Source organism: Nerophis lumbriciformis, linkage group LG20, assembly GCF_033978685.3.
Source record: "Nerophis lumbriciformis linkage group LG20, RoL_Nlum_v2.1, whole genome shotgun sequence".
NCBI lineage: Eukaryota > Metazoa > Chordata > Actinopteri > Syngnathiformes > Syngnathidae > Nerophis > Nerophis lumbriciformis.
The window spans coordinates 23852682-23866275 of NC_084567.2; the positions used below are offsets into that span (position 1 = coordinate 23852682).

The window sequence follows — 13594 nt, forward strand, 5'->3', positions numbered from 1 at the left end:
CTCCTCCCCAACCCGTAGATGGCACTCCACCCTTTTCCGGGCGAGAACCATGGACTCGGACTTGGAGGTGCTGATTCTCATCCCAGTCGCTTCACACTCGGCTGCGAACCGATCCAGTGAGAGCTGAAGATCCTGGCCAAATGAAACCATCAGGACCACATCATCTGCAAAAAGCAGAGACCTAATCCTGCAGCCACCAAACCAGATCCCCTCAACGCCTTGACTGCGCCTAGAAATTCTGTCCATAAAAGTTATGAACAGAATCGGTGACAAATGGCAGCCTTGGCGGAGTCCAACCCTCACTGGAAATGTGTCTGACTTACTGCCGGCATTGCGGACCAAGCTCTGACACTGATCGTACAGGGTGCGGACCGCCACAATCAGACAGTCCGATACCCCATACTCTCTGAGCACTCCCCACAGGACTTCCCAGGGTACGCGGTCGAATGCCTTTTCCAAGTCCACAAAGCACCCTCAAGGACCCTGCCGAGAGTATAGAGCTGGTCCATAGTTCCACGGCCATGACAAAAACCACACTGTTCCTCCTGAATCCGAGGTTCGACTATCCGGCGTAGCCTCCTCTCCAGTACACCTGAATAGACCTTACCGGGAAGGCTGAGTGTGATCCCACGATAGTTGGAACACACCCTCTGGCTCCCCTTCTTGAGTTAGAGTTACATTTATTTTTCGCTTTAACTAACAAATGTTTCTTTTCTTTTTTTTTTTTACAATTTTTTTGTTATTTTCTATTCAACAATATGCCTACAAAACTGGAGCTGTGGGCCGCACTTTGGACAGCCCTGTGTTAATATATTTTTTGCATGGCCATCTTGTTTCTAATTTTAAATGACATGCAAACTTATGCAGTACTCTTCATGCAATTTTCTGTCAAAATGGAAAAAACTAATACGTTTAGTAATACAGATTAAGTACTTTATTGATTCATATTTTTTTCAGGCTTTCAAGGGCCACTTAAAACGATGTGGTGGGCCAGATCAGGCCCCCAGGCCTTGAGTTTGACACCTGTGTGTTACAGTATTACGGTGCTGGATGCTTTGCCTGTATAGTGTGGAGGCAGACAAATTTCCGCCCATTGAATTATCAACAGAATATTTTCACTTTGGTAATGTTGTTGTAATGTAACAAAACAAAAAGGGCAGTTTAAAAAAATTTAGTGGATTATGACATAAATCAGAATGAACACTGTTTTGCAGTTGCCTTTTTTCATTATTTTTGTTGTCACAAGTAAAGCTGTTCGACCATGAAGGCAGATATATCCAAATTAACTAGATCTATTAATAAACCAACCAATACACTTATTTTATCCAAGAAATTAAAAAATAAAAAGGATGTATGAATAATGGACAGTTGACAAACCTGTGCCTGAAACAAAATACATAGACTGGTACTGAAACAAAATACATAGACTGGTACTGTAGCTTCTGGTTGCAGATATTGCAGTGACTTTTTCAAAAGTAATGAAAAACTTCCTGACAATCAGCAACCTCCGCATTGGACATTTGTGTTTCGCAAAACAGGACTATTATTTTTTGCCAAAATGATGTGTAACTCTGACAAAATAAATAGACCAAAAATGAATGTCCGCTGCAAAGGACACTGGTTCTTATGGAGATGTACTATTGATCTGTTTAGAAAATAATAACTTAGTTTTTGCTTCAACATTAGTTGAGTATCTTGGGTTAACATTTCAGATTTTTATAAAAGAAATTTAGAGAAACCTGAGACTGCTTTAGAAGAGAGATGAAAGGGTTAAGAGTGGAATGGAGAGAATGTGAGAATGTGTGTGTGTGTGTGTGTGTGTGTGTGTGTGTGTGTGTGTGTGTGTGTGTGTGTGTGTGTGTGTGTGTGTGTGTGTGTGTGTGTGTGTGTGTGTGCATGGGCTTGTGTGTGGGCGGTTGGGGGTGGGGTATGTGAAGATGTAAGCCTTCTCCCGCCTGCATGCCCACATCCTGTATTTTCCAGAGCAGCCTGCGAGTCTTCCCAAAGAGCTGAGGGGCCAAGCTGTCTGTCCCCCCTCCCCCTCCTCTGCCATTCCCTTCATTAAATCCACCCCTCCCTCCTTCCCAACGTTCCTCCAAGCCTGGAGCAACCATCAGCAGACTCGCATTCCTCAGTCCCTTTTGCTGGCCCCACACAAGGTTTTTGGGCAGAGTTTGAGTTTGCCTGGAGAAAGCAGGATCTAGCGTTTGCTGTCTGATGCGTGATGAATATGCTTATAAAAGCATGAAATGACACATTTGGATTGAGATGGTGGCAGATAGGCTTGGGGTGGATTAGAAAAGTTCACAGATTCAGGAAGTATGTCTTGTTTTATGTCCAATTTTTTGTTATTTTGTTATGTTCTTATCAATCCATTGCACCCCTGCTTTCGCCAGTTGTCTTTCTGGGTCAGCATTTACACCGAGCATATGCCTGCAAAAACCTGTAAAGACTCAAAACCTACCGTATTTTCTGGACCATAGGGCGCACCAGATTATAAGGCGCATTAAAGATAGATAGATAAATAGATAGATATAGTACTTTATTGATTCCTTCAGGAGGGTTCCCTCAGGAAAATAAAAATTCCAGCAGCAGTGTACAGAATTGAGAACAAATTAAAAAAGTAAATAAGGGGGTATATAATAAAATACAAAATATAACAATAAGAACAAAAATAAAAAGCAACAATAAAAATAAAAATAAGAATATAACAAGAGAAACTAGGCAGTAGTGACCATGTTATGAAAATGTATTGCACTTAAAACAATACAATAAAATTAAAACAATTGTTATTGTTTTGCATCCCCTGTCATCCTAGTACCCCCTTGCCCCCCAGAGAGGAGTTGTACAGTCCGATGGCGTGTGGGACAAAGGAGTTTTTTAGTCTATTAGTCCTGCACTTGGGATGAAGCAGTCTAGCACTGAACAGGCTCCTCTGGTGACTGTAACGGTATGCAGAGGGTGACTGGCAATTACATTTTAGATTTTTTTCTCAATTTAAAACATTTCCTCGTGGTCTCCATATCATGTAATGGTGGTTCCTTCGTCAAAATGTTGCATAGATTATGTTTTACAGACCATCTTCAAGTCGCTTTCTGACAGTCGCTTCAGGATGCGCCGTTTTGTGGGCGGTCTTATTTATGTGGCTCACCTTCAAGAGCGTCTTCTCCCCGTCATCTTTGTTGTAGCGTGCAAGGTTGGGAGTGGAAGAAGTGTCAAAAGATGGAGCTAACTGTTTTAATGACATTCAGACTTTACTTAAATCAACAACGGAGCAGCATCTCCTCGTCCGTGGCTCACTAGTGCAACAACAACGCCAGAAATGTGTCCCGTGAAAAACCGTCCGACCCGAACTCTCTAATAACTAAAGTTCTGTGGGTGAATTATGTAAACCCATTACACTGGTAGTTTTTAGTGCTTCCATAGCGAGATATAAGTTAGAACTTTACACTACTTTATATTAGAAATGGCAACAGCAGAGGGTGAATGCCCCATAACAAGAAGATAGTGAGAAAGAAGAAGCGTATCGACTACGGTATCAGCACGGACTACAGTGGCGGACCTGCGCAAATTTTCAGGACTTATGCAGATCTCAAATACACATCAGCAGGTACCAGAAGAAAAGTTGGTTTTGCATAATATTGTGACACAAAACGCCAGATAATATGTCTGCTAATGGTGCCATTTTGCGGTCCTTATACACACACCATAGTAATACTTTTATCTCTGACTACGGTAGCCGTAATGGGCCGACAATCCATCAAGCGGTGCGTCTTCAAAGTCGTAATAAAACATTTTGACTGATTTTTGAGTACCGTGTGTAATGTTCTTTATTTTCAGTGGAACATTTAAAGTTTTGGTGTTGTTTACTTGCGTCATAATGCAGTCTACACGTATCTCTTATGTGTGAACACCATCTAGTGGTCACACTTATCATTACATCTTGTACCAAATAAAATTGCTTCGAGGTGGGTAAGCACAACCAGAATTATTCCGGTTATAAGGCGCACTGTCGATTTTTGAGAAAATTAAAGGATTTAAAGTGTGCCTTATAGTCCGAAAAACACGGTACATGTTTGAGTACTACATTTGGTTTCGGTACAGAGGCGTACTAATTTCCCACACGGTCTGCATTGAGTGAGGGACACACGTCTACTCCAAAGACAAATACAGTGCCTTGAGCTAGCGGGAGTCATGGCTAGCAATAGTGCTTAAAGAGAAGCATGATCTTGAACACCCCCTTCCGTTGTTAAAGTGAAACATTTGGCCTTCCCGGTGAAATACCTAAACACATACGAAAGATAAGATGAAAGAAGTGTGCCCCAAGGTTCAGTAGAGATGGGGAACCGATTTACAAACTGGAATTTCAAATAGAAACTATTAATGTTGTACTCTACTAAAAAAAATACATTTAATCACACACTTGGAATGTTTCCAAGCACTTTCCTACAGAGAATATATAAATCAACTCATGTATATTAAGGGTGTCCAAAATGCGGGGCAATTGTTTAGCCATCGGCATATGGTAAAAAGTGTAATTAAACTATTATGAATGAGATGTCGTATTAGACGTTACACTAATTTGCTAAGATGTTCTGTTTACATAGCTTAACAAATGTGGACATACATTGCATTGCTTTCAACATATTGGATGTACAAAAAGTATCCGTTACAGCCTTCAAATTGTCTCTATGTGGGCCTCAGTGGAAAACATTTGGACACCCCTTTTATAAATTGGTTCATATTTCATTAATTTTGTATAATATGTGCATGTTCTCCCCGTGACTGCGTGGGTTCCCTCCGGGTACTCCGGCTTCCTCCCACTTCCAAAGACATGCACCTGGGGATAGGTTGATTGGCAACACTAAATTGGCCCTAGTGTGTGAATGTGAGTGTGAATGTTGTCTGTCTATCTGTGTTGGCCCTGCGATGAGGCGGCGACTTGTCCAGGGTGTACCCCGCCTTCCGTCCGATTGTAGCTGAGATAGGCTCCTGCGACCCCAAAGGGAATAAGCGGTAGAAAATGGATGGATAGATGTTTTATTTGTTTCCTTTCTGTATACAAAATTAACTGAACCGTTAGGATGGCGAGGGTTGTACTCTATAAACCCCCCTTGTATAAACACTATATTCCTACTCTCAAAAACAAGGTCGTAGTGTCTATTTAGGTGACACGGGCTACTGAACACTAAAAACGAGTTATGTTTGTATTGTAAAAACGTCATGTACTGTGGATGGGTACCTTTCACATTTGATGCCCGGTACCTGGAAATCAATACCGGTACCAAATGATACCAATTTTTCGGTGTTAATAAATGTTCATTTGTTTATTAATATTATTATTATTTGTCTTGTTTATTTAACATTTAAAAATGAGCTAATAATGGTATTTAATAATGGCTGTCCAGTTGTTATATATTAATGTATACTTCTAAGCCTCTTTTGTAAATATTATATAGTAGACTTTGCATTCAGTTGCAATTCCAAAATGTTAGATAGCAATAGTGTCTAGGCTACAGTGTGCTGCCAAGTCATGCTGTAGTATTTGCCATTAAGCTGAATGTAGTCTTTTGTTGTGCCCTAAAAAGTGTTTATACTGTATGTTACTTGTTACACACTAGCTGTTTAATTGTACATTACCAAATTTGGAGGTGTTGAAATTGCCACGGATAATCGCTAATCCGTATCACGTCTATGGTTAATCCAATGTGTACCGTATTTTCCGCACTATTAGCCGCACCTAAAAACCACAAATTTACTCAAAAGCTGACAGTGCGGCTTATAACCCGGTGCGCTTTATATATGGATTAATATTAAGATTCATTTTCATAAAGTTTAGGTCTCGCAACTACGGTAAACAGCCGCCATCTTTTTTCCCCGTAGAAGAGGAAGTGCTTCTTCTTCTACGGTAAGCAACCGCCAAGGTAAGCACCCGCCCCCATAGAAGAAGAAGCGCGCGGGTATTACGTTTCATTTCCTTTGTGTGTTTACATCTGTAAAGACCACAAAATGGCTCCTACTAAGCGACACACTGTGGTTCTAGCTTGCCATGCTAATGGCCAGAAACTTCCACCCATGGTGATATTCAAAAGGAAGACCTTGCCAAAAGAGAACTTTCCAGCCGGCGTCATCATAAAAGCTAACTCGAAGGGATGGATGGATGAAGAAAAGATGAGCGAGTGGTTAAGGGAAGTTTACGCGAAGAGGCCGGGTGGCTTTTTTCACGCAGCTCCGTCCATGTTGATATACGACTCCATGCGCGCCCACATCACAGATGGTGTCAAAAAACAAGTGAAGCACACAAATACAACACTCGCCGTCATTCCGGGTGGATTAACCAAAGAACTCCAACCGCTCGATATTGGTGTCAACAAGGCATTTAAAGCATGACTGCGAACGGCGTGGGAACAATGGATGACCGAAGGCGAACACACATTCACTAAGACAGGGAGACAGCGCCGGACGACATACGCCAACATCTGCCAGTGGATCGTAAATGCCTGGGCGGATATTTCGGTCTCAACTGTGGTCCGAGCTTTCCGGAAGGCAGGATTCACGGAACTGCTGGAAAAACAACAGCGACACTGACTCTGATGACTTCGACGAGACGGAGCCGGCCATTTTGGATCCCCTATTCGCCCAACTTTTTAATTCGGACACCGTAGGAGAAGAATTCGAGGGATTTATGAATGAAGAATAACTTCAGAAAGTGAGTGTTATGTTTATTTTGTGTGTTGTGACATTAACGTTCGAGCAACATTAAGTTATTGCTATTGCTCTGCACTATTTTGAATTTTACTATGTTTGTGATTGCACATTTGCACATTACCGTACATTTTGGGAGTGGACAGAGTTGTTAGAACGCTGGTTTTTAATATATTATTAAAGTTTAACTGACCTATCTGACTGTTTTTTTGACATTCCCTGTAGCGCAGTTAGATGCGGCTTATAACACGGGGCGGCTTATAGGTGGACAAAGTTTTGAAATATGCCGTTCATTGAAGGCGCGGCTTATAACACGGGGCGGCTTATGGTGCGGAAAATACGGTACTAGCTTTCAGCTAGCACATTTTGAAAAGTGTAGCCTTATTTTACATTTGAGTGTTTTCTATCAGGCATAGTTTCTTTCTTGGCATTGAAATTGCAACATTACCTAAAAGCAGTCAAACTCAGTCCGTCTGAGTGCTGCATTAGTGGTTGTTTGCCCGCCAAATGTTTGATTCATGCCAAATCTGCAACCGGACATGACGTCATGTGCAACGAAGGTCTCAAAATATGGCACCGTTTGATTTTGAAATGACACCCTTTAGCATCGACAAAAAGTACAGTTACACCAGTTTTTCTCAAATAGTGCAGTGGAGGCACGGTGCGATGCTTTATCAGTATCACGCAGTATCATGTTTCAAACCCTGTTTCGAAAAGCTGTGCACTACAAAGCATGTTCACTGTAGCCAATAATGCTGACTTCCTCATTTTGATTAAAAAATAAAAAAATCAGTATTTGTTTTAATCATTTTGTATTGTAGATTAAAGTGCTCCTGAGTTAATGTAGCTGATCCATGTATTTTTATTTTTAAAGTTTTTTAATTTTACTTTTCAGTAATAAATAGTTCGAGTCAGTCAAATAATTTGTATATTTAAATATGGATTTATTTATTTGTATTCCTGGTAAATTGATGCACTCTCAATATTTTATGTTTGACTAGAAAACAATGTTAATAAAGGTATTGTTTGTAGTAAGTTGGTCGATAAATCTTTCTTTTTCTTTAATGTTTATAAGGATACAATTTTATGCAAAGGTATACTTATAACAATTTTAGAGGCAAATTATACTACTGTTTTCTTCTTCCGAGGGGGGAGGCGCAACAGAAAATAATTCAAAAGCCCTGAGTTACACTAGATAGTAGTCACTGAATCCGCCATTAAAAGTAGTTTTTCAGAAAATCCATCTTTGTGGGTGAAGCAGGATTTCCTCACAGTTGAAGGCACATTGTCGCGAATCATAAAAGTTAAAAGTAATGCACTTTTTACTTCAGATGGTGCTGGTTAAAGCAAACTAACAAAAGACCATTTTTCTTTATTGAGTTTCATCGTGGAGATTATGTTGTGTCACAACCAGTTGTACGTAAATTGAAAAAGGCTGATGCGCAAAGATGTTTGGGTATATTTCTACTCAAAGTGGATAATCCGCTGATGTAACACTTAAACAAAATGTCACACTTGAACAAAATTCCAAATAGACAGTTTGGAGGAAGTTTTAAGGAAGTGAAGATTTTTTTATAAATATATCTGCATACCTCCACAATTGGATTTCAAATGTTTGGGGACTTATGCAGAGCCCAAATACACATAATCAGGTACCACTAGGTAAGAAAAGTTGGTTTTGCATGATAGGGAACCTTTAAGGTATTTGAGTTATTACATGTCCACAATTTGGGTCACTGCTTGCCATTCAGGTGTGATGGTGCATCCCGCTGCTAAACCACGGGTAAGAAGCACTTGTGTAGAGGGCCTCCTTAATCTAAAGGGGACCTCTCGGGAATTAGGAGGTTTGGGAGTTTTTTGTAAATTACTGTTAACTTACAAAAAGTCTTGTGAATTTAGTATACCACTGATACTTTGTTTACTGCAAAATACAGTTTTTGCAGAATGGCAAAATAAAGATTTTTGAAATAAAGTTGTTTTCCTCAAACAACCAAAAAAGTACAGATCGAACGTAGTTGAAGTACGAATACGTCTGTTTGCCCGCCAAGTGCTTGAGCCAGTGCCGAGTTTGCAACCAGACATGACGTCACATCCAACCGAGATATCGATAATTGGTATTGTGTGATTGTATGTGAATCGGTACTCGGCTGTATCGATATAATTCAGTCAGTAAGTACCAAATTCAGTACCCGTTTCTATTATTGTATAAATGTTGGTTAATATTGTGTGCATGGTATTGCAAGTATTGCTAATTTAGTCAAAGTGGTCACTTTTGTACATTGAAGCAAATTGGTCATTTATATAGCAACCATCTCAGAGACTGAAAACTGCTGAGATATGTATAATGAATGCATTCTATTAAGCCTGCACCTGGACATCTTTTAATTTATCTCTCCATTTTCATCTGAATTTGTTCTAGTCTCCCTTCATGAAATTAGATTATTTAATTTAAGACTGGGACAAGTCTCATACAATTGTAATCCATGTCAGTAAATCCTAGTGAAAAATATGATTTAGTCTAGAACTAAGTCTTAATCCCTGTACGGGAAGCCCGATGTTTGAGTTTGAACAGTTTCTTAAACTGTATCATGTTAGTACAGACATTTTTTTGCTTAACCCATTCCATGGAGATGGCTCTCATAATGTTGCAACTTGTTTTTAGAAGGTATGTATATGTATATATGTGTACACCTTCCATCCGAATGCAGCTGAGATAGGCTCCAGCACCCCCGCGACCCCGAATGGGACAAGCGGTAGACAATGGATAGATATATGTGTGTATATACGTGTATATATGTGTGTGTGTGTGTGTGTGTGTGTGTGTGTGTGTGTGTGTGTGTGTGTGTGTGTGTGTGTGTGTGTGTGTGTGTGTGTGTGTGTGTGTGTGTGTGTGTGTGTGTGAGTGTATATACGTGTATGTATGTATATATATATATATATATATATATATATGTATGTGTGGGGAAAAAAAATCACAAGACTATTTCATCTCTTACAGTATATATATATATATATATATATATATATATATGTATCTTTTTTTATTTATTATTGAATTAATTAATGGCAGGGTTTGTCCCAGATTGCCAACATACCTGTGGCGGTGGGGGCGTGGTCAATATGACGGCAATTGAACAAAGAGAGCACAGTCTACCAAGTCAAATCAAATCTGTGTTATTAATTATTATGAACATTTATATTTTTTATATCGTTTTTCTAAATTTTTTAATTGCTACTGCTTTTTGTACAATGCACTTTGAGATTTTTTTTTTAAGTTTTTTGAGATTTCTCCAAACCTTTGAGTGACTTTTTTTTTAATTTAAAATGACTAGCATCTTTTTCTGGTATTTTTGGAGACTGTACTCTTATTTAGAGACTCTTTACTCAATGTTGCGACTAACAGTTAGGGCTGCAGTGAGTCTTATGTCACACTTGCTTCGTGCTGCTGCTTTAGCCGCTCCAACTGCACTTTCTCTCCTTGATAGAGTGCCACTGTCCTCTTAAAATTTGCACATTGCACATTTTGTAGCTCGCTGTCCACAGGTACATCCCAGAGATATTTAAGTACATCCACATCGCACACCTGCTGCCTCCTTTTCAGATAATCCTGTTCGTATTGCTTACATCATCACAACATTGGGTTTTGGCAGTGCTGTTTTGGTGGTAAAAGTATTTTTCATCAGCCAAATTTTCTGAGCATCACTAGTCCATAGTGTTCAAATAATATCCATTCATACATTATATTACTTAAAAAAATGTTCACATAGAAAACCCAAAATTTTAAGGTGTGGCGGCTTTTATTTTGCTCTGGCGGGCATCACGATTAATTACATGATGTAGGGCATGGGTGTCAAACTCTGGCCCGCGGGCCAAAATTTCCGGGACGCTACAAGGTGTGTGTGTGGGGGTGGAGGACGGTGTTTGGTGGTAGCGGGGGGGTGTATTTTGTAGCGTCCCGGAAGAGTTAGTGCTGCGAAGGGTTCTGGGTATTTGTTCTGTTGTGTTTATGTTGTGTTACAGTGCGGATGTTCTACCGAAATGTGTTTGTCATTCTTGTTTGGTGTGGATTCACAGTGTGGCATATATTTCTAACAGTGTTAAAGTTGTTTATACGGCCACCCTCAGTGTAACCTGTATCGCTGTTGATCAAGTATGCGTTGCATTCACGTGTGTATGCGTACAGAAGCCGCACATGTCTTGTGACTGTGCCGGCACGTTGTTAGAATGGATGAAAAGCGGACGTGACGACAGCTCGTAGAGGACGTTAAAGCCAGTGCCTTTAAGGGACGCCCCCAAGACTGTGGTCCGGGTGGACTACGAGATATGATGACTGATGAACACCTTAGTTTGATAATGAAGGTTGCCTCAGCTCAAAGCCTGAGCCCCGACATTAATGAACTAGCATCCAAGAAAAGATGCCAGGTATCTGGCTTGGGCACATCAGATTAGATCAGTGTGTTGCAAACTGAGCAATTTAAAGTCCTGAATGGTTGGTTTATTCATTATTATTTTATTTTAAAATTTATTAGCCTGTGGAAAAAGTTAATGTTGATATTTACCTCAGAAGGCTGCAAATAGAAAAGAGGCATTCAATTATTATTTAAATTGTATTTGATATGCCATTGATATTTTTGAATTATTATTATTATTATTTTAAACTCGATTTTGCATGTCACTATAAAGTTATATAAGCCTTGCTTGTTCAATATTCAATGCAAAACTTGTTTGGGTCCCTAATAAAAGGTTAATTTGTTCAACCTTGGCCCGCGGCTTTGTTCAGTTTTAAATTTTGTCCCAGTCTGTATTTGAGTTTGACACCCCTGATGTAGGGGATACCCTGAATACTAATAAAATAGTAATTTTATTCATATGTAATATAAATATATAATGAATTATTCAATTAATAATTGTATGCAATAATAAATAATTAAATGGTAAATCATTACATTATATGTGTATTTTATATATCCAAGTACATCCTGTATATTTGTAGTTGTTTTTTGAGAAAAGCCAACTGAACCAAAATAACATTCTCGTGCATAATTAAACCCTACTTGTTTTTCAAGTCTAACTGTATCATGTTTACTGTAAAATATTATTGACTACACATTCTTTCTGCACCCACTTCCAGTGTTTGGAGAAGTTTCCAGTGATCCAGCACTTCAAATTTGGCAGCCTGCTGCCGATCCAGCCGTCAAAGCCTTGATGCTCATGGATAAATTCAATAAAAAAAACACAAACATCCCCAACCATTTTCCCATCATCATGTAAAGATGTGATCCTGAAAGCTTGCTTGACCAAGCGTGAGAGGTAGGATCGGCTCATGAGCACCTGCTACTATTTGCAACAGAACAAGCTCATTATGTTTTGAATGAAATACCTGACAAATGTTACATTTGTGCTTGGTTCCTGCCATGTTGCAACCCTAACCAAATTGCTCAAGACTGTAAGGTCCTTCAGTGGGGTTCTTCAAATACTTCCAGGTGTCAGATGTTAACAGATTTGTCTTAAATTCTTGTACAAATCACACATCATGTATGATGACATCTAAAAGCATATTTCTATTTTTGTCATGTTATTTATGGACTGGATAAACTTTGGATCTGACTCCATGAGTGGAGGAAATGATAGAGCTTTTTAAATGAAGGCTTGAGTTGCCTTCAAAGTACTAGAGAGCTCTCAAGAGGTGGTCTTTGTCAGTACTGTATTGCTTTTTAAAGTCCATGCTCCTGTCCATCCCAACATTCAAGTTCATGTCCACAAGGACATAAAAAAAGCACATTTCCCCCCAAAAAATATCCAACCACTCAAGTGGAGTTGTGAAAAAGTTATATCCACATAAGAACACATTTGCCAGCTGTCAGAAGCCTGAAAAAGCAACCAAAATCAGTGCTTATTCAAGTATTTAATCCACCTCTGCGTCATGCACGTGTCGCATAGGCCAAAAAAATAAAATCAATACCTGTAAGTCAATAACTTTATTACTGGTGTTCCGTTTTTAAATAAGATTTGAAAACATGAGATAATGTCATATACCTGTATGTATTATGTCTCAAGAGAAACAACTGTTTTACCTGCAATGCAAAAGCGCTGAAGCCAGAGTTTTTTGATGTCCTTACGCTGGTTGGAATTTCCGATAAAAGCTCACTTATTAAAAACAAGACCCTGTATGTTTCCGTATGGACAAAAGGCCAAAACGCATAGAAAAAAATTGCATTTTCTAAATTTCCGTGTTGGCGTGGGCATAGTCTAAATAATCTGGATAACTGCTAAGACATAATTAGCCATGAGTATTTCTGCCTTGTCCGTGTTTGTTGTTTTTTTTATTTGTTTTGTTTTTTTCCCAATGTAGGGCAAGGTTGAAATTAAACACTTTAGTCTTAAGTCTGTCACTTATTAGCCACTGTTTATCTTTCCTTGTGAGGTCAAATGAATAAATGATTTTGATTGTGCTGTTCAGTCCCGTATTCCAAAGAGTGTGACGACCAAGGGGAAAAGTCTGGTATAATAGAAAGAGAGAGAATAATAAATACGTGAATAGCGTTACTCTTTCGTGTGTGACTGTGTTTGGCGACTTGTATTAGAATGTAAATCCATCATTGCAGAACAACAGCAGTGAATTTTATTTCACTACATCAGGGCTATTCAAGTGGCAACCCACGAGATAACAATATATCAGTGACGTGCAGTCAGGGGAGGCAGGTATGGCGGGGCCTCACGTGCCATCATGGAAAGAAAAAAAATGTAAAAAGAAAAAATTAAATTGTTATATGTATCCAGTGATTATACTATAAAGTTAGTTTCCATTTAACTTCACCAGTTTTAGATTATTTGTATTCAAAATCGCTGAATGTTCACATTTGCCGTTCAAATACTGAGAAGAGACTTG

The 13594-nt window shown here is 39.2% G+C and overlaps 1 protein-coding gene across 1 annotated transcript in view; it reads left to right on the forward strand.

The window, feature by feature from the left end:
* ptpa (protein phosphatase 2 phosphatase activator) overlaps positions 1–13251 on the forward strand; it is a 101142-nt gene extending 87891 nt beyond the window's left edge. The window contains exon 10 of the mRNA XM_061980612.2: positions 11837–13251. Coding sequence (XP_061836596.1) covers positions 11837–11911 — 75 coding nt within the window. The 3' untranslated portion in view covers positions 11912–13251. The remainder of the gene's footprint in view (positions 1–11836) is intronic.
* The last annotated feature ends 343 nt before the right edge of the window (positions 13252–13594 follow it).